Raw genomic sequence first — 26,264 nt, forward strand, 5'->3', positions numbered from 1 at the left:
TCACCAAAAACCTGATGGAGTCCGAACCTACAGAGAGACTACTGAGAGACTAACTATGGATGGCTGTGTACATTTTATAGATAATGATGTAAATCTTCACAGATATTCAGACCCCTAGGAGCCTTAGTATCTAGCTCAACTATATATTTAGTCTCTAACTGCCTAAGTTGTTTCTCGCACTTGCCTCCTCGTTTGTTTACAAGTACGCTATCGATAACATAATATTGGAGCACGTTTAGATTGTTACCGTGTTCCAACTTAATGTGTCTGGCGACGGGATATGAGGGATCAGAGTTCACTGTCTCACGTAGATGTTGCAGGATTCGCACATACACCTGCAGTTTCGTGCTGCCTACGTAACGTAGTCCACAAATGCACTAAAGAATGTAAACTGCGTAGTCTGTGCGGCAAGTATAATGTCCCTTTAGGTTAACGGGAACATCAGAAAAAATGGTGGAGTAGGTTTTGGTATTCACCCCAAACTTGCACGCACAACATGAGCTGCACTTGCAGAAACCCCTTTTAGGAGAAAGCCATCCACTTTTAGTGTCCAATTCAGGGCTGGTTTTTACCAAATCCCTACGCATTGAATGCGCTTTACGATATGTGAAATATATATATATTCCCAGAAAAAATGTTAAAGTAATGCTATAATTAGGTGAAAATGTCAATTTAAGTGTAATATTTATATATAACATTGTAAACTAAGATTTATTTTAATATAACATGGAATAATATTACCATATCACACATAAATATAATTTCACTTTAAAGTAAAATGTTATTACCATACGTAACTATGCTAACAGTGCCGAACATGAGATTAGCAGCAGGATCTGGTCTGTGGCCAGGCCCTACTTCTAACCCCTCCCCCGCCCAACTCCCCCCTTGGCCTTTGCACAGTGGAGGTTGGCTGAAGAGCCTAGTCTATGGTCAGGCTCCACACTCAACTAACCCTCCACAGCAGGCCAACCCCTCCAACCTGAATGGACACACACCCCTCACTTTAAAAGAAAACGTTATTTATGCATTTACTGTATAACAACGGCCATATGAAACAACAGCGGGATGTAATGCGTAAAGCAGAGTCATCAACACTGCCCACAGCAGCATTTCTCACCGCCCAACTCTTTGTCCACAGCAATATTGCGTACATATTGACCCTCATCATCTGCTCCATCACTCTGTGTCCCATGGTTATTGTCCAATTCCCCCATCCAGCTGTCTGACATTTCAACTCAGTCATGCAGATTCACAACCACTTTTTTGTCTGTGCAAACCATTTTTAATAGTATTGCCTCTGCTGTTGCACACTCTTGAACATCTTTCTACCATGCTCTCGACCCTGGATCCTGCAAGCATGTCCAACAGATAGTGGGTCGGTACACTGCGTTGCAGCCCAAGCCTAACTATGTGTCAAAGCTTATCTACTACCCCAAACCAATATTCTAGCAGAGCAGCACAGATCCAAGTCATATGAAGCAAATCAGCCTCCTCCTCCCCGCATCTGGACATCCTGATGATCTAGCTGCAAATATTCTGTGCAGTTGTGAGGGGACCAAATATAAGAGATGCACTATGTGGAAATGCACTACTTTCAAACTGGTGCTGCTAGATATGGATTGGACATGACTGGGGTTGAGTTCCACACCATGTCTGTCAGCGGTGCGTCTAAGTTAGTATCCCCTCCTTGCACTGTCCTAAAGGGATGTTTGAGTCTGTCCCTTTTCAGTGCGCTGTAAAGGTTCGATACAGCATGAGCGGTATATCTCAATTGTAGCAGGGTTTTTATTATGTGGTCATTTGAGGTGTGTCGGGAAGTCTGTCCAAACTTCCCTGACAGTGTTTGTTATTTTGGTATATTGTAGAAAATGGCCCAGTCCTACCCCAAAGCTAGCTTGGGCTTCTTCAACATTAAAAAAGTCTCCCCAGTTTTGAGGCCACCCAGTGTGGTGCAACCACCCTCCCTCCACCAAGTAACTGACATTGCATTTGAAATGGCACGGAGGGGCTGCAGCCACCATTTATGCAGAGATGTAGAGAAGGGGGGGGTGTTTCAGTATCCTCTTGACTGTGACATTCTATGCTATGGCGACATCCATTCTTTTTTTATAAAATGTTTTATTGATTTTCAATATGCAGCATAAAAACAAAACCAAGACCAACAATGCAGTCACATTTGTTGCCACAGCTATGACAGCATTCTTAATTATGAATGGGCAATGTGCAGGTATGGCTGTACCCCTCATCAGTGTTATGTGTTCTGGTTTTTCATCCCAACAGCCCCTCCATTATCGTTGTTTCCAATTATTACCCTCTTCGGACCACTGTGCGGCATACTGTAGTTGCGCTGCTAAGTAGTACAACTCTATATATACTCAGCCTCTAAAGGGGTGCAGAAAAGATTAAGGTGAAAGTGATGTCAATGGCTCACGCCAAACCCTATAAGTGTTACTGTTCCTGCTGTCACTTCTGGTGACCATGGATGACAGTGTGCAGTGCCACCTGGTGCCAATGACATAATACTTCAGGAACATTTACAGATCCAGTTTGAGAGGGGATTTCCATAAAGAATCCGCTGGATCGGTTATATCCATCTGAAAGAATGCTCCCAAAAGTTTGTAACTAATACTTTTGGGCACCCAGGCATTTGTATAAGGCTTTTATTTCTTACACAAGCCTTGAAAGCTGTCATGAAATGTTGTGCAATACATATAAATTTGCTTACGCCACAACAATAAAGATACAGCAGATAAGTCCTGGGACAAATGGGTTTTCAATAGCAACGGTGGAGACAATGAAGAAACATAAACTTTAAAGTTCACCATTGCATCTCCTGTGGCAGGATCAGGGGCTCCGGCTGCCCATACTCTGTGCTTTGAGGTCAGAACTCCATGCACTGTAGATTTCAGCGCCATGACAGAAGTGTACCACGATTACTACTTTACCATATAGTAATTATCTCAGTTTCCCTGGACATGGGTGCAGATGCACCTAGAAATGCAGGCTTCCAACACTTGTTTATGTTAAACTCACACAAACAACTTGTAGAAGCGACTTGTACTAGCTTACCTTCCTAGGTGTCTCACGATAAACATGTTACCACACACGTCGGTCTGCACACAGAGACGGTGCTGTACAGTGCAATTGCTATGGCTGTAACACATGCTTTCTCTTATACTCTGAAAAATATCAATTAACACTGCGACCAATAAAATCATTCTTTTTTCAAAACAAAGGTAAGATTTTTCGGGTTTCTAAAGCAGTGCTTCCCAAACCTTTAAGAAGCATGACCCAATTTATAGAACGACAAACTCTTGCGGCCCATATAGCTTTAATGAACATGTGGTGAGGGAGATTTTTTAAATTTCATAGTAGACATGCTTTCAAAATGTTGTGAATTAACAAACTACTTTGCAATTTTTTGCATTCCTCTCTAACAGCAATTATTTGTTACTGTCACGACCTACACCACACCCTTCGATATATCATTATCGGACTATGGCCAAAATATTGATCTGTCCGTAAAAGTGGCAGATGATGAACTGAACTGGAGCTGGAAAACGTTTCGAATTAGGGTGCTGGCCTGTGGCATACGTTCACTAAAATGACACGGCTTCTTAAAAATCTGGGTGTTGATGCCAGTGATTTAAGCACATTTGAAAGACTCCTTCTGCAGCAGAGTATGGGGTAAGGCTTCATATCCATTTTTGTGTTAAAACAATGCCCAGTGGTGCATTTTGGGATATACATATATATTTTGCAATTTTATATAGAGTAAATAAATTTAGCAATTTTATATAGAGTAAATCAATCGGTTGTTGATCCCACACTCTGTAGGTAATCCTAAATTTGAATTCACCTTGTATAACAAGTTTGATAAAGTAATGGGCGTGCAGTGAGCCTGGCCGTGGAATTCGATAAAACTGTTGCGTTTCCCCGTTGGGAAGCGTCCCTCAGGTGCACTGCCTGTGTCCAATTGGAAGTGTTTTAAATCTACTTAGTTCAAAATTCAGGTGTATTGATTTCATGAAACGTATTTATTTTGATTCACCATGATTGTCTTTCGATTTCATGTATTAACCACATCATTCATGTTGAAAACGTTATATTAATTACTGATGAAGCATCAAGAATAGGGTGCAAGTCATCCCCAATGCATTTCGGGCATAATGAAAGCCCTTCGTCAGGGGGTATGCTCCTAAAAAATCAAAGAAAAGCTAAAATGAAACGACTCAACCAGGGTGTGGGCTTTACCACTTTCCCCAGTGTGCGATAAAAGGTACCCAGATTAATGGTCCATGTGTGTTTTCTACAAACTCCTAAGTGACTTAAGTGAAGTACATGCATAATCGAACGCCCGTGCAAAGACCCGTAGAAGGTGTCAAATGGCGTGCCACTGAGTTGATAGAGTGAACTAATGATGTAAAAAGTCAGAAAAATTTACTGATTAGCGCAAAAGGTAACTATTATATATAAACCCATCTCAGGTATATGAAATATGCGTGTGGGAGATGACACGCAGTCTTCATGATTGTAACAAACATGCAGGCAATGGGTATAGTTAGCCAAAAAAAGTGACGCGTATCCCAAGTGTAAAACAACCCATACTAGACAACGCCTAGACACAGGTTATAGAAACATGCAGTGCCCCCGGTATTTGAGTATGAGCATGAGTGAAATGAGGCGGAGAACTCTCAGAATTTATGACGACGCGCCGCCATTAAGAGTGACGCATACGTGTAAGCTATTAAATGGATAAGGGGCAGCAAGATGTGTTCCCGGGTGCAGACACGACCAACTTTACAATCATGCAGTGTCAGTCACTAAGGAGGATGTGAAGGGAACAAGAATAAAATAAAATAGGCATTCCAGCTGTACCTTATTCGATCTCAAATGTTTACGCATCTAACTCCGATCATCAACGCCGCTCGAGTGTTCTGATCGGTGTGGTAAAATTAGAAGTGGCCGCCATCTTGAAGTGGTGTTTCATGCACATGAGTGAACGTAGAAGGTGACAAAGGTTACAAATGTAGGAGAATGAGGCTTGTAGGGGCATCAAATATTAAACAGAGCATATCAGTGGAGGAAGGTGATACGAAGAGAAGAGCACGTGAAAAAATTTGTGTTATGAAAACTCAAGGAAAAAATTAAGAAGGAGAAATAAAAGGTGAGAAAAAATTAATAGTAAGAAAGGGCTAATGCAGGTATAGTGTCCATTGACGGGTGGTATATGAGAAAACGAACAGAAAAGGTTCATCACAAGGGTAGAAAAATAAGTTTGAAGGAATATACACAAATTAAATGTAACAACTGTATTTGATGCGCTCGTTCAGACCGTGAGGCATTAAAGTGTCCATCCGCCTGATCCAAAACGTTTCACGCTGTTTGAGGAATTTACGATTCTCGCTTCCTTCTTTTAATTCCACCATCTCCAACACCAGGAAACGCAGTTGGCTGATGTTATGATTATGAGCCATGAAGTGTGGCGCCACGACTGATTTAATGTTTCTGTTTCTAATGTTACTTTTGCGCTCGTTTATTCTCGTTTCGATTTTCCTTTCAGTCTTGCCTATGTTGGCTGGCCCACTCAGGCATTTGAGCATGTACACTAAGTTCTTACAGTCGCATGTGGCACTGGTGAAAATTCTAATTTTATGTCCTTTGGTTGGGTGATTGATGGTGTTGCCTTTAATGGTGTTGTTGCAGTTGCTGCATGGTGACTTTATATGCCTCCACGCTGATGTGCGGTCTTTTGGTTCTTAGCAGCTCATTAAGGTTTTTGCTCCTTTCGTACATAAATAATGGGGTATCTGTAAATGAATCTTTAAAATCTGGTTCCAACTGTAGCATTAGCCAGTATTTGAGGATGATCTTCGTAAGTCTGCCACTTTCTGTGGAAAATTTGGAAACCATAACCATTCTGTTAGATTTCATTTTCTTTTTTGGCGTGGTCAATAGTTGCATGCGGGGGACATCTAGTGCATGGTTGGTGGCTGATGTAAGTACATCTGTGGCGTACCCGCTATCTTTTAATCGGTCTGTCATGTTAATTATGCTCGAAGACAGTTATTCTGAATTTGACATAATTCTTTTAACCCTCAGAAGTTGGGAACAGGGCAAGTGGACCTTGAGAACATTCTGATGGAAACTGCTGAAATGCAACAGGTTGTTGCGGTCTGTTTCCTTGCTATATAAGGTGGTCTCCAATAGTTGATCACGGATGTAAATGACTATATCTAAAAAGTTGATCTTCGAATTGTTGATGTCATAAGTGAACTTGATGCGATCATTCACTTGATTCAAAACTTCGATGGCCTGTGTCAAGTCTGTCTTAGACCATTGCCACACGACAAAAATGTCATCAGTGTACCTTTAAAATGTCACCAAATGTTCCTTCCAGGTTTTGTTGTTAAAATCATTGTTCAGTTCAAACTTATGCATGAAGAGGTTTGCGTAGCTGGGAGCTGCGCAATTACCCATGGATGTCCCCGAGAGTTGTAAGAAAAAGTTGTCATTGTGCACAAAGTAGCTGTGATACAAGGTAAATTGGAGCAGCTCCAGCAGGAAGATCTTCAAGTCTTGCTTCATGTCAGATTTTAGTAGGAAGAATTCAATTGCTTCAATATCCAGGTCATGGGGGATAGAGGTATAAAGAGCTGTTACATCGATGGTGTACAAGAGTACTTCTTTGTTCCAGTCAATTTTGATGTCTCTGATTTTCACAAAAAAATCTGTAGTGTCTTTAATATATGTAGACATGCCTTGTACGAATCCCTGCGGGTGTCTATCAAGATATTTGCCAGTTGGTTCATGTATTGAACCCCGTGTGGAAACAATGGGTCTCATTGGTGACGTCCATAGATCCTTGTGAATCTTCGGTAACGTGTAGGGTGGGACTTTTCGGAAACTCCTGTATCAAATATCTCCGGTTGGTGTCTGTGATGGTACCCAAAGCTACTGCATTGTCAATTAGCACTTTAAGCACCCGTCGAAAAGCCTCAGTTGGATTGTGGGCAAGTTCCATGTATGTTGTCTGGTCCTCCACATGTTCTTTGACTCTGTGATTGTAGTAAGATGTGTCCATTATAACTAACGGGCCACCTCTGTCCGCTTTGACACATTTGATTTCTGGATTGTTGGCCAAATGTTGTATGACACTTCTTTCTTTGGTGGTCAAATTGGATTGTTTAGACCTCCTGGTTTTGAAAAGGTCTTGTAGATCGTTTTTAACAAGAGTTTCGAAAGTGTCCAAGATCTTCGGTCTTGGGTGGCTTCTCAGTAACAACGTTGTCAAAGAAATGTCTTAGTTTAAGTGAGCACATAAATCTGAATATGCTTACTTCTACTTCCAATGCATTGGATTTGTAGGTTGGCACGAATGAAGTTCCCTTTTGTAGCGTTTTGATTTCTAGTGGACTCAGGTTAGTTGAGGAGATGTTAACCAAGTTCTTTTGACTTGTGTCTTTTGACTCCTGGTTATCCGCTTGGTTGAGGTTGGGTCGGTACTCTCATCTCCCCTTGCCCCTCCTGGTTCATCGTTGCCTAGAGGACCTGATCCTAAAAAAAAACCGATAGTGATATTAAGTGTGCCTGATGTTGTTGGAGCTAGCTGCGTGTTATCCTGGCTACATCGTTCTTTTTGACCAGTGGGTACGTTGGTTCGCTTAGCGATAACTGAGTCGTTACCCGCTGATGATGTGTCTCTATCAGATGTTTTGTGTGGAGGCCTGTTTTGCCTCCTTCTTGCGTAAACCTCTGCCCAGTTGTATACTTCCCCGAGCTTATAATCTATGGTGTCTCTCCGAAACGTTCTCACTTTGCTTTCGTTGATCTCTTGAGTGTGTCGGGACAACTGGTCATTGATATCCATCAAGACTTTGGACCATTCGTCCGTGCTCAGCTTAGAAGATAACTCATTTTTTAACTGGTTAATTTCACTTCCCAATTCTTCCAATATTCTTGACAGTTCCTCTATGATCAATAGAATCAGACCCAGAGAGCATTTATTGAGGATCCCATACCATCTGTCAATGAATTTAGAATCATTGTTTCATAGGGATGGTTTTAAGGGGATCCTGAGTCCCCTGCGAAAATGATTCTAAGTTCATTGACAGGTCGTATGGGATCCTCAATAAATGCTCTCTTGATCTGATTCTATTGATCATAAAGGAACTGTCAAGAATATAGGAAGAATTGGGACAGGTCTTTGCGTTCGATTATGCATGTATTTCACTTAAGTCACTCAGGAGTTTGTAGAAAACACATGTGGACCATTCACCTGGGTACCTTTCATTTCACACTGGGGAAAGTGGTAAAGCCTACACCCTGGTTGCGTCGTTTCATTTTTGCTTTTCTTTGACTTTTTAGGCGCATACCTCCTGACGAAGGCCTTCATTATGCCCGAAATGCATTGGGGATGACTTGCACCCTATTCTTGATGCTTCATCAGTAATGAATATAACGTTTTCGACATGATTGATGTGGTTAATTCATGAAATCGAAAGACAATCATGTTGAATCAAAATGAATAAGTTTCATGTAATCAATACACCTGAGTTTTGAACTAAGTTGATTTAAAACACTTCCAATTGGACACAGGCAGTGCACCTGAGGGACACTTCCTAGTGGGGAAACGCAACAGATTTAGGAATTGTATATAGCACATTTACTGCCCAAGGGCATTGGAGGGCTTTACATGAGCACCAGATAACATTACATAAGGTCAGATTCATTTTTTGTTAAGCTCCTGAAATTTTAAAAAAACATTTAAAAAAAATCTTTTTATTGAGTTATGGTGCAACATATATCCACTGCCATCAACGGCAGCATAAGCATAGTGAACATAAGATTACAACAATACAGTATCAAGTAAGTCCTCAGTGATCAGAGTGTACAACACAGACAGTGCATAGGCCTTACAATCATCACACAGCGAGTGCAATCACATAATATTGTTAATAGCAACATGTTTGGTTGAGAATGTCAATCATCATCAGCAGGTGTTGGAATGGCAAGGAATTGTTTGAGCGGACCCCAAATATCTTTCGGTCTAGAGGATACAGGCAGCTCTTCGGCATACCGTTCCAAATTTTCTTTACAATATACCATCTGGCACATGCATCAACGTAGGCTTTTGCGATTCCTTAATTGCGATTATTAAGGAATCGCAATTAAGGAATTGCAAAAGCCTATGCATGTAGGAATCGCTAAACAAATAGCGATTCCTACACATTCGACTCGCAATTAAGGAATGCCGTTCCATTAATTCCTATGGGCCTCCAGGCCCATAGGAATGAATTGGAGATTGCATGAGCAATTTGCGAGTAGTTGCGCACGCACATGCCTTCAGGGCATGTGTGTGCGCAACATGAAACTTTGAAAAATGCACAAAAGTGCATTTTTCAAAGTTTTTGCAAATTACCATGAAGTTCAACTTCATGGTAATTTGCTCCCACTATTAGCGAAATCGCTAATTTTTTTACTTTAATGCATTGCATTTAAGGAATCTCAATTTGGGATTCCTTAAATGCAATCTCAATTTAAGTAATCGCAATTTAGAGATTCCTTAAATTGCGATTTTTGCATTTGGGATGATGCATCCCAAATGCAAAAATACCGGTCGCAAAGGGGCAGATTCTGAGAATCTGCCCGTTTGCGACCGGTTTTTCCTTTGATGCATGTGCCTGCATATCCTTCATCCACCCTTCCAACTTTGGAGCAAATGCACTATCCCATGTAAACAAAGTGCGGTGTTTTGCATGTAGGAGGGCAACTCTCACAAACCTGCCCATAGTGCCTTTCAGTTGGGGGATATAGTTTAGTAAACATACAAGAGGTGTACAGGGGAGTATATTGCCCGTCATAGTGTGGATACGGTCAAGCACCCCTTCCCAATATGTGAGTACCGGGCCACAGCGCCAGGCAAGGTGTAAAAAATCAGCGTGCAATTGCCTGCAACGTTTGCATTAATCTGATTCTCTTAAACCCATTCTGTGTAATTTGGAGGGGGTATAGTATGTCTGATGCAGAAATTTAAAATGAATAATGCGTAAATTCCCATTGGGTGTAAGGCGGCCCGTCAATTGGCATACTCGCTCCCATTCCTCTCCAGTGATCTGGGGGTCTAACATATCGTTCCATTTTGCGAGGCTTTTATCGGGTCCTCTGACCGTTTCCTCCTGCACAGCCCTGTATAATTTAGTAATTAATTTTTTCTTGGTTGGTGTCACTAGCAGTAGTTGTAAGGACAAGAGTGTCGGAGGCTCAACAGGAAAATTAGGGTAATCGTCTTGTATGGCACGTGTGAGGCGGTAACAAGTGTATTGAAATGAGGACGTGGGGTTCTGTATGTATTCTAAATCACTCTTTTCAAGATAGCGCCCTTCAGGGTATCGGTCACGCATATGAGTAATGCTAGCTTCTTTTAACGATTTTAGAGGTCCCACCTCCTGAGTGACGGATAAGGTGGCGTGATGGGCTATAGGCAGTGCGGGTGCATACAGCGGTAGTTTGTGTGCTCGGTTGCCAATCGACTGCCACGCAGCAATAGTCATGTACAGTGTGTTGATTTCTGTCTTTGGCGTGTGTCTGTTTACGTGCGTCAGTATGCCTCCAAGTGGGTGGGATGGGCATCTCCGTCCTCTACTGCTACGTGTGGTATAAAGTCGTGTGTTCTGAACCAGTATTACGCATAATGGGCTTGAGCGCAGAGATAGTATACGTAAAAGTCTGGTGCGGCAAATCCCTTTGTCATAGGATAGTGTTAGTGTTTGCCAGCTAATTCTGGGCTGTCCGTTACACCATATTAAGCATAAAAATTGGGTTCTTACTATTTAAAAAAAATGTTGAGTCAATTTGATCGGTATGTTGCAATAAAGATATAGGAAGCGGGGAAGAATGACCATTTTTATTAGTGTAATACGGTCTGCCAGATACAGCGGGAGGTGCGACCATCTGTCCACTTGTTGTACTAATGTATCATAGGCTCGACCATAGTTTTCTCTGATTACAACTTCGAGATCTCGATGCACCCAGACACCGAGATATTTAACTGGGTCCGTCGTCCATAACAAAGGGTATTCCAGATGGGGCTGGGATGTGATTGTTGTTAGTGGTATAATGACCGATTTCTCCCAATTTATTGTAAGTCCAGAGAACAGGCCATATCTGATGTATTCTCGGAGAACAGGGGATAAGTGTTGTTAGGGATCTCTGATAAAAAGGACCATGTCATCTGCATACATCGATATGCCGACTGGCCGGTGGTTGAAATTGAGGGCAGATGCTCTATGACACTGTCGGATCTTGCAAGCAAGTGGTTCAAGCACGAGAGCAAAGAGGCGAGGGGACAACGGACATCCCTGCCTGGTGCCACGTTCTATCTGGAACGGTATAGTGGTGTGGCTGCCCACGCGCACTCTGGCTGATGTGTCAGTGTATAAAATCTGGATCCACTGTATTATGACATTAGGGAACCCCATTCTACGTAGTTTATAAAACATATAGCACCATTCTATGGAGTAAAATGCTTTAGCCGCATCAAGCATGATAGCGGCCGCTGGCAAGTCAGGGTTAAGTATGTGGAACATGGAGAAAATAGTGCGCAAGTTATGGGAGGTGGATCTTTCTGGCACAAACCCAGATTGATCAGGGAGCACGAGGAGGGGCATTAAAGGTTGAATCTTTGTAGTATTTTTGTCAATATTGTTGCGTCTAGGTTAATCAGTTATAGGGGGCGGTAGGACTCGCAAGATGTAGGTGACTTGTCCTTCTTGAGGAGAGTAATGATCATAGCTTGCCTTAAAGAAGGGGGCAGGGTGCCGGCTTCGTGCGCCTCAGCATACATTTCTAGTAGATAGGGTACAATAAGGTCCGCATATGCGTTTATAAAATTCTGCCGTTAAACCATCTGGCCCCGGTGCCATACTGTTGGGAAGGGAGAGAATAGCGTCTTTGACATCAGTTTCATCTATGGGCACGGATAAATATTCCCAGTGTGCGTCTGATAGCCATGCGCATGCTATGTCCGACAAATATTCCGCCATGGTAGCTTCATCCACGTTTCCCTGTGTGGTATATAGTGTCTTATAACAGTCCCGAAATTGGTTCACTATGGCCTGTGGGGTGAAATGTTCTGTCCGTCACCATCAACGATCTTGTCAACCTGATGATGATTTGCACGGAATTGTAACTTAGTGGCTAAATTCCTACCAGGCCGACCACCTTCGCCATATGCCCTAGCCACATGTCTCCTCCCCTTATATTTCGCCTCCGTTTCGGCTAATTTGTCATATTCAGCTAGGAGTTCGTGTATGCGAGTGAGTGTGGCGTTAGATGGTGACGCCCAGTATTCCTTTTCCAACCCGTCTAGGGCTGTCTCAGTTTTGGAGATTTGACCTCTGATGTCTTTCAAAATACCGGATGTGGTACTAATACAGACACGGATGTGGTACTAATACAGACACCCCTTATTGTCACCTTGAATGCCCCCCAAAGGGATGCCTGACTGTCCACTGAACCCGTGTTTTCGTCGAAATAGTGAATTATGGCAGTTCTAATGGTTTCGTTATAAATGGGGTTGAGTAGTGCCTCAGCTCTGAAACACCATGTGAAGGGACGATGGGGATTAGCAGGGATTCGCAAGTGTAACAGGGTTATGATCTGACAGAGTGTGGGGCACGTTGCAGACATGAGTAACCCAGTTATTGGCGTCTTCGTTTAATAACCAGTAGTCTAAACGGGACCAGCTGTTGTAGGCGGGTGTGATATGTGTGCCTTCCTGTGTCTCCCCATTACGTTACCGCCAGACATCAGCCAATCCCATTTCTGCCATAGCCTCGCAGACACATTGAGCCACTTTAAGTGTACGGGCACCTGTCAGGTTAGATTTGTCGAACTGTGGGTTGAGATGCGTGTTGAGATCGCCTCCCCACATTATAGCTGTTTCTGGCCATGAGCGTAAAATAGCAGGCATCTGTATAAAAGGTGTGGGGTCATCTACCACAGGTCCATACATATTAATAATCGTGAGATTGGTCATGCTCAGTTTGCCCTGTACCATAGCCCAGCGACCTACTTAATCCGTATGAGTATGCGTGGGCAGGGATGGAATACCCCTCTTGATCAGAACAAGTACACCCCGGGCATAGGTGGAGTATGATGATGCGAGCCGGAACCCTGCCCATTTATGAGCAATTTTAGTTTGTGTGCTTGTTCAGATGTGTCTCTTGCAAAAGGGCAATCTGCACATTGTGTCTGTCTAAATAGGTCAGCACCTGCCTTATCTTTTTAGGGGTGTTGGCGCCACGAACATTCCATGTTATGCACCTATAATCTTCACCCATTATCTATGTGTAGAAATCCTGATGTATATCTTGTTTGCATTGACTGGCACTCACTATGTGTCATGTCCAGGGTCGTAACCATAATTAACACTCTGATCTTGTTGCTTACAATTATTTGAAACTGTACCAAACTCCCTCCCCCCACCCACTTTAGCAACTCAATCTTGCCAAAGACAGATCCCACTGTCATAACCAAAAACTAAGATCAAAACAGTACAGTAAAAAGGTAGTGATGGGGTACACCCAAGAGGGGACGTAGCAGCTTCAACCACTTCCCGAAAGAACGGGAAGGGGCCGCCTTTTAAGTTCTTGCGCTCCTAACTTTTAGCCCACTATACTAAAAGAACAGCATAGACATAGTGAGCAGTGCGACAACCTCAGTACAAAAGTCAACGTGAAGATACATGTAAGGCATATAATTTCATACATCATTTTTTTCATTGCGTCCATAATTAGGAACCAAAAAGAGTAACCTCTGCTTGTATTCAGTCACTAGTAATAATCCTACCCAGACATCCTGGAAATACTATGCATAGGTGAATAAAACATGTATATAGGAAGCATTGTGGATACATGTCGGCAACTCAGTGGTGGGCCTAGTTCATGCATCAAATAAGCGAACGACATTGACTTTGGGTAATCTTTAGCAGTAGGTCATCAAGCATAACAAAGGATACACAATGATGGGAGAAGAGCTACAATCAGTCATCGACATCAGAAGTTTGAGTGGAAGATCGCTGTTTCCGTCGCAGTGATTTGGCGTGGTCCATGGCCAGCTTCGGGTTCACGAATATCTTTGCGTCACTGTCAGTACCTATGCGGAGACGGGCCGGATATAACATTGCATATGGAATCTGTTCTTTCATAAGGAGTTTTTGACTCCCTGGAACTACTTGCGTGCTGCCTGGACCGTGGCTGTGAAATCCGGGAAGAAGGAAAGGACGTTGCCCTGATAATTGATGGTACCTAGTGATACGTAGTATTGTGTCCCGATCTCTAAAGTTCTGAAGTCTTGCGATAATGGGCCGACGGGGGGCACCAGGCGGAGGACGCGCCGCCAAAGATCTGTGCAAAAACAACAGTTGATGGACAGAATGCAGAACAATGTCATACATTCACCCCAGTACAGAGATCTGGGCCTAAATCCATCGTTTTTTTGCTCACCATGCCATTGCAGTTTGAACCCAGCCATATGCAAATCAGTCTTGACCCTGTGCCTCATGGGAACAGTCCAGCCCGAACTGCCAAGCCAGGTCCTCCCTGGACTGGAAACAAGAATCCTAGAACCGGTTTCGTGGTTTCACCCCTCTTCAGCCAGGATAGCTTGATTCCAGTGGCATGGAGAGCACGGGACTCACGTCTGAGCATACCCGTCCCCCTCGGGGTGACAAATACAAAAACAACAGTTGATGGACAGAATGCAGAACAATGTCATACATTCACCCCAGTACAGAGATCTGGGCCTAAATCCATCGTTTTTTTGCTCACCATGCCATTCCAGTTTGAACCCAGCCATATGCAAATCAGTCTTGACCCTGTGCCTCATGGGAACAGTCCAGCCCGAACTGCTAAGCCAGGTCCTCCCTGGACTGGAAACAAGCATCCTAGGACCGGTTTCAGGGTTTCACCCCTCTTCAGCCAGGATAGCTTGATTCCAGTGGCATGGAGAGCACTGGACTCACGTCTGAGCATACCTGTCCCACTCGGGGTGACAAATGCAAAAACAACAGTTGATGGACAGAATGCAAAACAATGTCATACATTCACCCCAGTACAGAGATCTGGGCCTAAATCAATCATTTCAATGCCATTCCAGTTTGAAGCCAGCCATATGCAAATCGGTCTTGACCCTGTGCCTCATGGGAACAGTCCAGCCCGAACTGCCAAGCCAGGTCCTCCCTGGACTGGAAACAAGCATCCTAGGACCGGTTTCGGGGTTTCACCCCTCTTCAGCCAGGATAGCTTGATTCCAGTGGCATGGAGAGCACGGGACTCACGTCTGAGCATACCCGTCCCACTCGGGGTGACAAATGCAAAAACAACAGTTGATGGACAGAATGCAGAACAATGTCATAAATTCACCCCAGTACAGAGATCTGGGCCTAAATCCATGTTTTTTTTGCTCACCATGCCATTCCAGTTTGAACCCAGCATATGCAAATCAGTCTTGACCCTGTGCCTCATGGGAACAGTCCATCCCGAACTGCCAAGCCAGGTCCTCCCTGGACTGGAAACAAGCATCCTAGGACCGGTTTCGGGGTTTCACCCCTCTTCAGCCAGGATAGCTTGATTCCAGTGGCATGGAGAGCACGGGACTCACGTCTGAGCATACCCGTCCCACTCGGGGTGACAAATGCAAAAACAACAGTTGATGGACAGAATGCAGAACAGTGTCATACATTCACCCCAGTACAGAGATCTGGGCCTAAATCCATCGTTTTTTGCTCACCATGCCATTCCAGTTTGAACCCAGCCATATGCAAATCAGTCTTGACCCTGTGCCTCATGGGAACAGTCCAGCCCGAACTGCCAAGCCAGGTCCTCCCTGGACTGGAACCAAGCATCCTAGGACCGGTTTCAGGGTTTCACCCCTCTTCAGCCAGGATAGCTTGATTCCAGTGGCATGGAGAGCACGGGACTCACGTCTGAGCATAACCGTCCCACTTGGGGTGACAAATGCAAAAACAACAGTTGATGGACAGAATGCAGAACAATGTCATACATTCACCCCAGTACAGTGATCTGGGCCTAAATCCATCGTTTTTTTGCTCACCCCCACTTCTACCAGGTGCCACTGGGCCTTTACAATCATAGAGTGGGCACTTCAGCAGAGGGTTACCTTGCCACTGCTAAGCAAGTTAGAAAGTGCCTGCTCACTCCTTCCTTCTCTGTTTGGTGGAAAGAAGGTCTCAGAACAAAAATGGCTGCCAGGCACAGTTAATAATAAAGAGAGGTTTAGTCTAAAGATGGAGGACTGAGCTTTGACTTGCTTGAGAAAATGATGCTCTGGCATGGACTTCATAATGAGCAACTCCGATCTTACAGTGGTTTGTACCTGACACCCCATGTCTCATCGACACACCACAAAGCAGAGCTAAATGACTAGCTAGCCTGAGCCACTTTACCAAAGCAGATTCCACACTCCAATCATGAGCAGACAATGATGGCATAAAATGATCCAGCCATGCATGAAGAATAAAACCGGTCACATTACACCATCTCCTCCCCCTTCGGCCAGTAAAAGCCCTCCGAACCAAATCAGCTTCCAAGTATTCCCTTCCAAGCCCCTGGCTTACCCCGAGTTCTAAGCTTCCAAAAATGGATAGGATATAAAAAAATAAAGCCCTTTAAAGTTAAAGTAAAATTTTTCCCATTACAGGTAAGCCATGTCATATGTCGGTGTGAATCAATTGATGGCATTATAATCACTGTCCGATAGAAAACGGCATTATAGTCCTCAGGAAATTATATGTTCAAGGCATATGAGCTGCAGATCACACACTTAGCATAGATCGACATCTGGTGTTGGGCCCGGATGTTTGCACTTGTTTTTGTCCTGGAAAAGTCTTCAGAAGTCACGGGATAGGTGACTCCTCCTTTCGACTATAGCATCGGCTCCATCCTCAGATTGTTTTTTTCCGCCATCGGGCTCGGATGAGTTTGTCGTGCTCCAGTTCGGAACCGCTACCGATTCCACTTTCGACGCGCAATCCATCACCCTTTCGACGTATTGTCTCGATCGCGAACCCTAATCGGCGCACATCTCTCCAATCGAAGTCCTCGATTCCGATAGTCGACGAAGGCCTTCGGGCCTACCTGGGCCTTGGCTTCTGGTTCATGGAAAGAACACCGTTCAAGAAGTGTCCTCAATGTGGGTTGAAGTTTCCACACACCGCTCTGCATGAGGTGTGCAACCTCTGCCTTTCACCAGAGCACGAGGCCAGAGACTGTCCAGCTTGTGCCTCATTCCGCTCCAAAAAGACTATTCGAGACAGACGTGCTCGAAGAACCATGGCTCGCTCGTCGACATCAATCCCCGACGACATCTTCCAAGAGGGTGTCGACATGCCGGAGCCAGAGTGGGTCGAAGAAAGCCTCGTCAGTGGCTCAAAAGCCGATGACTCTGATGTCGAAGAAATCACTCCGGCACAGAGGGTCGTAAGTAAGAACGTCGACCCCGACCCCCTCCCTGCACTATCGAAAACGACTTTGGTCACACCTTCGCCTTCGGGCTCAGGTGCACACAGAGAGACTGCTTCCCATGCCCCGTCCTCGGGCCCGGCAAAGAAGCCTACTAAGCCTTCAGGCAGCTCGGGCTCGAGTCAGCCAGCCGTCGGTACCGAAACACAATCACTGGCACCGAAAAAAAAACAGCCCTCCTCCACCATGCCGACAGCTGCTTCCACATCCAATGAACGGGTAAAAGGCGCCTTCAAGGGATTTATTTGGAATACTCTGTTCTATTGCTTTTGATATATATTTTTAACTGCAAGAATTAATGATAAACTCGCCAGAGAGATATTATTCAAATGTATTTTATCTAAGAAATATTTTTGTTTCTTGTGAGGACATAAGAACCAATGAACCAATCACAAAACAATAAATATTCAAAACACGGGTATATATAGAAAAAGGTTTTATCTTTTGAAATTTATCAAGGGTACTACACAGTTATACAAAAAATGTAACAAGAGGAAAATAAATTAGTAATCCGACTGCAGACTGCCGAATTTTCGCTGCGCTACAAAACTTAACAGAATAAACTTCTTCAATTGAGAAGTTGCTGGGGACTGGAAATTTTATAACACCGTCCAAAAAGCACCAGAGTTCACTTACCTGTATCTTTTGGCGATTATTCACCTTAAACAAAGTAGAGCTACAGAACGACGATCGATTTGACATATACGTATCAATTGTATTCTATAATTCTTGAATCTTTGGAAACACCATTCAGGGGTCAACTGTTAAATTTATGATAGTCCTGAAGATGGTCTCATGGACAAATGCATAGAGACTGAAACGTCAACATTCACACTCTCTTCTGGAAAATAATGTACAATGAGAAGAAGTGTTTACAATAGTGACATTGAAGGATTATACAATTGTATTTATGTTCCTCTTGTTACATTATTTGTATAACTGTGTAGTACCCTTGATAAATTTAAAGAGATAAAGCCTTTTTCTATATATACCCGTGTTTTGAATATTTATTGTTTTGATATTGGTTCATTGGTTCTTATGTCCTCACAAGGAACAAAAATATTTCTTAGATAAAATACATTTGACTAATATCTCTCTGGCGAGTTTATCAATAATTCTTGCAGTTAAAAATATATATCAAAAGAAATAGAACAGAGTATTCCAAATAAATACCTTGAAGGCACCTTTTACCCGTTCATTTGATTTGCCCAAGCCCTCAAGGGTAGATTGGGTTTCCCATTATATTCAACAGCTTCCACATCCAAGCACACGGCACCAAAACCCACAAGCACCGATTCGTCGACACCGAAAAAACATTCGGAACCGAACAAAAAACCACTCACGAAGGGGATCCGGAGCCAAGGAAAGCCTCGGAACCGGAAAAACAACAAGTTCCACAGGCCATGGATACTGTAAAAACGCACGGCTCCAAACCAAAACAACACAGAACCACTACAGAGTTGGTGCCGAAGAAGTCTACGGAACCGAAACGCTCGTCACCGAAAGATCAACCTCCAGTAGAAGAGCTGTTCACACCAGACCCTGCTCAAAAGAATCTAACAAGGGATCCTAAAACTGGTCAATTGACTCTCAGTTCTAGGAAAAGGCCACTAGATGCACCTGCGCCACCACCTAAAAAGAGGGACTTTGCCACATCTCCTCTACGAGTCCCTTCTCCAACTCCTCCTCCACCACCTCCTCCTCCACCTCCCCCACCACACCGTTCCCCTACACCATCTCCTACACCAGTAGACGATGATGACACCTTGGATGACATAGGGGAGGGTCCGGACGATGTGCCACTAGGGGATCCTAGACCATCTTCTTCCCCAGACCCCTGGGAAAATTATAACACGCCAGATGTCCCTAATGTTCTACAGGATGACATCTACCCTTCCAGGCCTTCCCCTCCAGAGGACACCATGGGCTTTAATCAGCTCGTCCACAGAGCTGCCCATTACCACAGGGGTGACTTGCACACAGACCCCATAGAGCAGGATTTCTTAATGGATACATTTGACACCAATCAAAGGTCCACCTCAAAACTACCTATGCTTGAAGGGGTTATTAAGCATGCACCTGAAGTCTTTAAAGATCCTGTTAGGGCTTGAGTTATTAACCTCAGGATCGAGAAAAAATATAAAGCGGCCCCTGCTGACCCAGCTTACATTAAAAGCCCAGTACCCTTAGACTCCCTGGTAGTTTCTAATGCTAGGAAGAGGGCCAATTCCCAGACATCAGGTGACGCTCCACCACCCGACAAAGAGTCTAAAGTCTTGGACGCCTCCCGCAAAAGAACAGCCTCACAGGCTGCTAACATATGGTGCATCGCTAACACTTAGGCGCTGTTAGCCAGGTATGATAAGGCACTTTATGATGAACTAGAGTCCATAATGCAGCACCTCCCAGATAAATACAAAAACAGAGCCAATTAACTCATACAGGAGGGCAAGCTTATTACCAACACCTCCATCCGTTGCGCTCTTGATGCGGCAGACACCACCTCCAGAGCGGTAAACACAAGTGTCATTTGGCGTAGGCATGCTTGGCTACGCATCTCCGGTTTTAAACCTGAGGTTCAAAGTTCCATACACAACCAGCCATTTGATCAGGAGCACCTATTGGGCCAAATGTAGATTCAACCCTTGAAAAGATGAAAAAGGATACAGACACTGCTAAATCAATGGGAGCCTTGCAGTTGCAAGCTCCCAGACGTTCCTTTCGTCGCTCACCTTACAAGGGCACCCCCAGAGGCTACTCCTCAGACAACCCCTCCACCTCTTACAAGGCTCCCTCCTAGTCTATGTTTACCAGAGGTTACCAGAGAGGAGGCTACAGAGGCAACAATAATAAAGGCAGAGGCAAGACCAACAACACCCGCTCTGCCTCCACCCCTACCCAATGACTTTCCTCCACTTCCCCCAGACATTCCACTCTGGTCGGGGGAAGACTACAACAGTTCCTGCCTGTCTGGACCAACATCACTACAGACAGGTGGGTGCGACAAATAGTTCAATCAGGTTACTGTCTAGAACTTACTTCTACCCCCCACACATACCACCCAAACAACGCCCAATGTCATTAGAACACTTATCTCTGCTAAAGCAGGAGGCGATCTCCCTCCTACAAAAGGGTGCAATAGAACCAGTTCCCATGCACCAACAAAAAACAGGAGTTTACTCCCAGTATTTTCTCATACCAAAAAAGGACAGCTCTCTCAGGCCTATTCTAGACCTCAGACCTCTAAACCTGTACATACAATCACACCAATTTCACATGGTTACACTCCAGCAGGTCCTTCCTCTTCTTTCACAAGGCGAATTCCTTGCTACTCTCGATCTCAAGGACGCCTATTTCCATATTCCCATTCACGCAGCTCACAAGAAGTATCTAAGATTTGTAGTGTTCGGCCAACACTATCAATTCAAAGTACTTCCTTTTGGAGTCACGACAGCACCACGGGTATTCACCAAGTGCCTAGCGGTAGTGGCAGCACACTTAAGAAGACAACACATTCCCGTCTTCCCATATCTGGATGACTGGCTCATAAAAGCCAGCTCATACAGTCAGTGTGTACAACACACTCACACCACTATCCAACTACTCCACAACTTGGGGTTCACAGTAAACTACGCAAAGTCTCATTTACAACCGTCCCACATACAACAATACCTCGATGCCACAATGGACACCTCAAAGGCTTTAGCCTATCGCAACCCGGCCAGGATAGCAAGCATGCGAGCTCTCATAACCAAATTTCAGCCTCAACACTCTCTCCCAGCACGAGTGTTCATGCAGCTAATAGGGATGATGGCCTCTTGCATATTTATAGTACCTCATGCAAGACTCCAAATGCGTCCTCTCCAAGAGTGCTTAGCACGCCAATGGAACCAGGCTCAAGGTCAGCTAACAGATCTGGTGTTGGTAGACGGTCGCACTTATCGATCTCTGCAATGGTGAAACACCAAGAACCTTTCCAAAGGGCGTCCGTTCCTAGAGCCAGTTCCACAGATAGTCATGACAGCGGACTCATCACTCTCCGGCTGGGGAGCGCACCTATTACATCACACCATGCAAGGCAGGTGGACTCCTCAACAAAAGTTACTCCACATCAACCACCTGGAGCTACTAGCCATTTTCCTAGCCTTAAAGGCTTTCCAACAACAAATATCAGGCAAAGCTATCTTAGTCCGCACAGACAACATGACAGCCATGTACTACATACAGAAACAAGGCGGGACACACTCTCTGCAGCTCTCTCAACTGGCACAGAGCATATGGAGATGGGGCTATACCCCAGAACATCTTTCTCCTAGCTCAACATGTCCCAGGAGTCCAAAACACCATAGCCGATCTGTTAAGTCATCAAACGCAACAGATTCACGAGTGGGAACTTCATCCACAAGTTCTTCAGCCATTCTTTCAAATGTGGGGGCAAGCAGAGATAGACCTCTTTGCCACGCACAAAAACGCTAATTGCCCAAGCTTCGCCACCAGGTATCCACACCCATTATCCAAAGGCAATGCGATATGGATGAATTGGTCAGGCAGATTTGCGTACGCCTTTCCACCTCTCCCACTCATTCCAATGGTGGTGCGCAAACTACAGCAAAATGCACTAACTCTCATCCTAGTTGCTCCAACTTGGGCCAGACTACCGTGGTACACCACATTACTGGAACTGTCAGTAGTTCCGCACCAAAACTGCACCTCTCCCCACGCCTCCTAACCCAGAACCGTGGAGAGATCGAACACCTGGACCCAGCTCAGCTCAACCTTGCGATCTGGCTCCTGAGGTCTTACAATTTGGTTACCTTAACCTTCCTCCTGAATGCATGAACGTCATTAAAGAAGCTAGACGTCCCACCACTAGAGCCTGCTATGCAGCCAAGTGGAAGAGATTTGTAATATACTGTCATAACAACAACATCAATCCCCTAGACGTGTCTATCCAACACGTCATAGGTTACCTACTACATCTCCAAAGGTGCAACTTAGCCTACACATCTATTAGGCTGCACCTCGCTGCCATAGCAGCCTATTTACAAAATAGACAACACCTATCACTTTTCAGAGTGCCTGCCATCAAAACCTTTATGGAAGGCCTCAAAAGGATAATTCCCCCCAGGGTACCACCTTCACCTGTTTGGAATTTTAACATCGTTCTCACAAGACTAATGGGTCCTCCTTTTGAACCTCTACATAAATGTGAGCTCCAGTTTCTAACATGGAAAGTTGCTTTCCTAGTAGCTATCACTTCTCTTAGAAGAGTTAGTGAACTGCAAGCGCTAACTATTCAGGAACTGTTCCTACAAATCCATCACAATAAAGTTGTTCTCAGAACCAATCCAAAATTCCTCCCTAAAGTCATTTCTCCTTTCCACCTCAATCAGTCTGTAGAGTTGACAGTGTTCTTCTCGCAGCCACAGGCAGTCGCAGAAAGAGCTCTTCATACCCTAGATGTCAAAAGAGCGTTGCTTTATTACATTGAAAGGACACAAACTTTTTGTAAGACCAAACAACTTTTTGTGTCATTCTCACCACCACACAAAGGCAACCCCATATCAAAGTCTGGGATGGCTAGATGGATTGTTAATGCATACCGATTTGCTATCACAAAGTAAAACGTACTTTATCTGTTCCTCCTAAAGCCCACTCTACACAAAAGATAGGGGCTTCAATGGCATTTTTAGGGAACATTCCCTTAGATGACATCTGCAAAGCAGCTACATGGTCTACATCGCACACATTCACAAAACACTATTCTGTGGATGTGCAAACAAAACAACAAACTAGTGTGGGCCAGGCTGTACGCAAAACACTATTTCAAACTACTGCAACAGGTACTGGTGGTCGCCGCTAGCGATGGGTACTGCTATACAATCTATGCTAAGTGTGTGATCTGCAGCTCATATGCCTCGAACGGAAAATGCTACTTACCAGTATGCATCTGTTCTTGGCATGTAGAGCTGCAGATCCACACACGCCCACCCGCCTCCCCGGCTGCCTTTATCTGTTCCAGTACTATCTTATTTAGATACAGCATACATGGGCATCTTTCCTGTTTCTCACAAAACTCCATCATTTCCCCACTGGTGAAAAACAATCTGAGGATGCAGCCGATGCTCATGCGCACTATGATCTGAAAGAGGAGTCACCTTCCGAAGTCTTTTCCAGGACAAAAACAAGTGCAAACATCCGAGCCCAACACCAGATGGCGATCTATGCTAAGTGTGTGGATCTTCAGCTCTACATGCCAAGAACAGATGCATACTGGTAAGTAGCATTTTCCTTTTCTGGCACCCAAACTGTATCAGCACTTAGGATCTGCAGAATTATCCTGGGGGTAGATATTATTAAATGCTTCTTCTCAGCCATAGAAGTGAACTAGTATGTTCTCAGGACATCCTAGAGTACTGGTGACAGCACAAACGCAAGTTCTTCAGGTTTGGATTGATGATGATGGCACTAGGTGCAGTGGCCTAATAGACCTGAAATTCCTAACTCTAGAATGGGAACATTAGTTGAGGCCGGCTTTGACTTGGTGGACAAGGAAAGAACGTTGAGTAGTATTACAACTACTTACTTTCTGATCTCTTTTTTCTTAGTGGACTGCTGGGATGGCCCAGATGACCTGCCGATCATCTACCATGGACACACGCTCACCTCCAAAATAAAGTTCCTGGACGTATTACACACCATCAAGGAGCATGCCTTTGTCACCTCTGAGTAAGGAATCTTTAGACATTCAAGTGTGTAATCCGGAATTTAGCTCCATTTATACTGTATATATTTGTTTTGCTTTTCTGATATGAAGTTATGTCTGCAAGAATCTGTGTTTAGACAGTCATCCTTAAGCTCAGATCCTGTCATTTTCCAGTCCTTCGTTTATGTTGTTACAATAAACAACATATAGGCAAGCGTAGTTTGTAGAAAACGTCTTTATGCGAAGTTGTTGTTTGCTGTATTGTTGATGGTGGCTCACTAGTGATACTGGAGGCATAGCCACAAGTCTAATGTCTGCAGTGGTGATTGTGTCAGTAGTTGCAGATGGTGGACACTGGCAATCATTTTTGAGACTGAGTTTGATTTTTCCTTATTATTCTTTGCCCCAGAGCAAGAAAGATAAACACAGAAAAGGGAGAATGAAGGAGAAAGAGAAAGATAGGAAAACATTGACAGGAAGTGTAGGGTGGTGGAAGAAAGAGGCAAGAAGGGGAGTCAAGACTGGACAACCTTGGTAGTCAAAACCCAGCAACCAACAGCACTAGTAGCAGATTCCTAAGGCCATGTTTAGGTCCCTGAACTTTTTTCTTTTTTTGTGTGGAAAATAAGCTTAGCCTTGCAGAAGTGAAGGGCAGCTTAAACCTGGGCATGACAGACAATTGTCCGCACAGGTAAGAACATCTTTCTCATCCTGTAATAAAATGCGGTGACACCAGGGTTGACCAGGGCTGAGGTAGAAAAGTAAACAAATCACAAGGCATGCCATGGTATTGAATCCTTGATGCCTGACTACCTTGTGCACTCCATCATTCCATACTCTCAAACCTTTCAGCGTGCACTGTCAGTTTTAATGACTCTGGCAGTGATATTAGCCTTGAGATATTTTTCAGATATGTTGTGGAAGATACCAGTCCTGTAACAATAAGACCATCTCAGAAGGTTTCTTCCACTGTTGGGAAATAACACTGTAGAGTTTTACTTTTCTAGTAATGGGAATTACTAAATTGTTGAATAATTAACACCACCACTTACAGTAGGCAATGTTTACTGTAATCAGCCTTTCAGACTTTAGGTCGCCAGACTTACTTCACAAGGGAAGGCGTGACATGCTTTTCGAGTTTTACCTCTTTGTAGAATATTGAACCGCAAGGAGCAATGTTGGCAAAGGGCTGTGTTTTGTTTTTAGCAGTGTAGCCTAGCCTTGAGACCACAGAGACACTGCTGCCTTTGTGGAGCTGTCTAGCAGTGTTTTACAGTCATTCCGTTGCACTCAGTTAACATCTCTAGCGAAGCAGGGACAAAGTCAATGCATTATTCACTGGAGTTACATGTAAGAGTTGCATTCAACATAACATTTGAACTTCGGGAAGGGATATCACTTTACATTCCACCCTGCACTTTTATGCTATAAAAAAAGTTAATGTTGACATTTTGTGGGATAAGATGAAAAATATGTGTTACAGTTAAGGTAGGCGTATGAAAAGCTGACACTTGCCCGACATAAGCAAGTCAGGTATATCAAACAAGAATATTTAAAAGATGAATCTACATAGAATTATTCTAAACAGGCGTTGTTTACACAGTGCCTATATGATCCATTTAAGGCTCCGCTGCAGTACCATCACAAGTAGTTGTCGGAGTTGCGTTATGCACACAGCTCCAAGGTTCTCCAGTATTGAATCTTTCATAGATTCACATGCTTGTATCTTCCCCGTCGTCATGGTGGGAGTCTCACGGTAACAGAATGACCACAGCAGTATAAGAAAAAACTGCATAGCAAAATCCCATAGGGAATCATCTTATTTGGTAACCAAATCTCATCATTATGTGGTCCAAGACTCAGCCAATCGGCTGCTAGCCCTGCTCTCACACTCCCCAGCAGAGCCTTCCTGCCTCAGATTTCCAACCGCCTTCATGTGAGGAGGAGTCTCCCTGAGCTCTGCTCAGTTTTGTTCCTGTGTGAACTTTTGACCTCTTGTTCATCTAGAATTT

At 44.1% G+C, this 26,264-nt stretch overlaps 1 protein-coding gene across 3 annotated transcripts in view; it reads left to right on the forward strand.

Annotated features, from left to right (window-relative positions):
* The window catches only part of LOC146830503 (1-phosphatidylinositol 4,5-bisphosphate phosphodiesterase gamma-1-like), a 695,332-nt gene that overhangs the window by 378,267 nt on the left and 290,801 nt on the right, over positions 1-26,264 (forward strand). For all 3 annotated transcript variants that reach the window (XM_085604690.1, XM_085604691.1, XM_085604692.1), the window contains one exon: positions 24,155-24,275. In XM_085604690.1, the coding sequence (XP_085460816.1) occupies positions 24,155-24,275 (121 nt within the window). The remainder of the gene's footprint in view (positions 1-24,154; positions 24,276-26,264) is intronic.

This window comes from Triturus cristatus, chromosome 5_1 (genome assembly GCF_964204655.1).
Source record: "Triturus cristatus chromosome 5_1, aTriCri1.1, whole genome shotgun sequence".
Classification (NCBI taxonomy): Eukaryota; Metazoa; Chordata; class Amphibia; order Caudata; family Salamandridae; genus Triturus; species Triturus cristatus.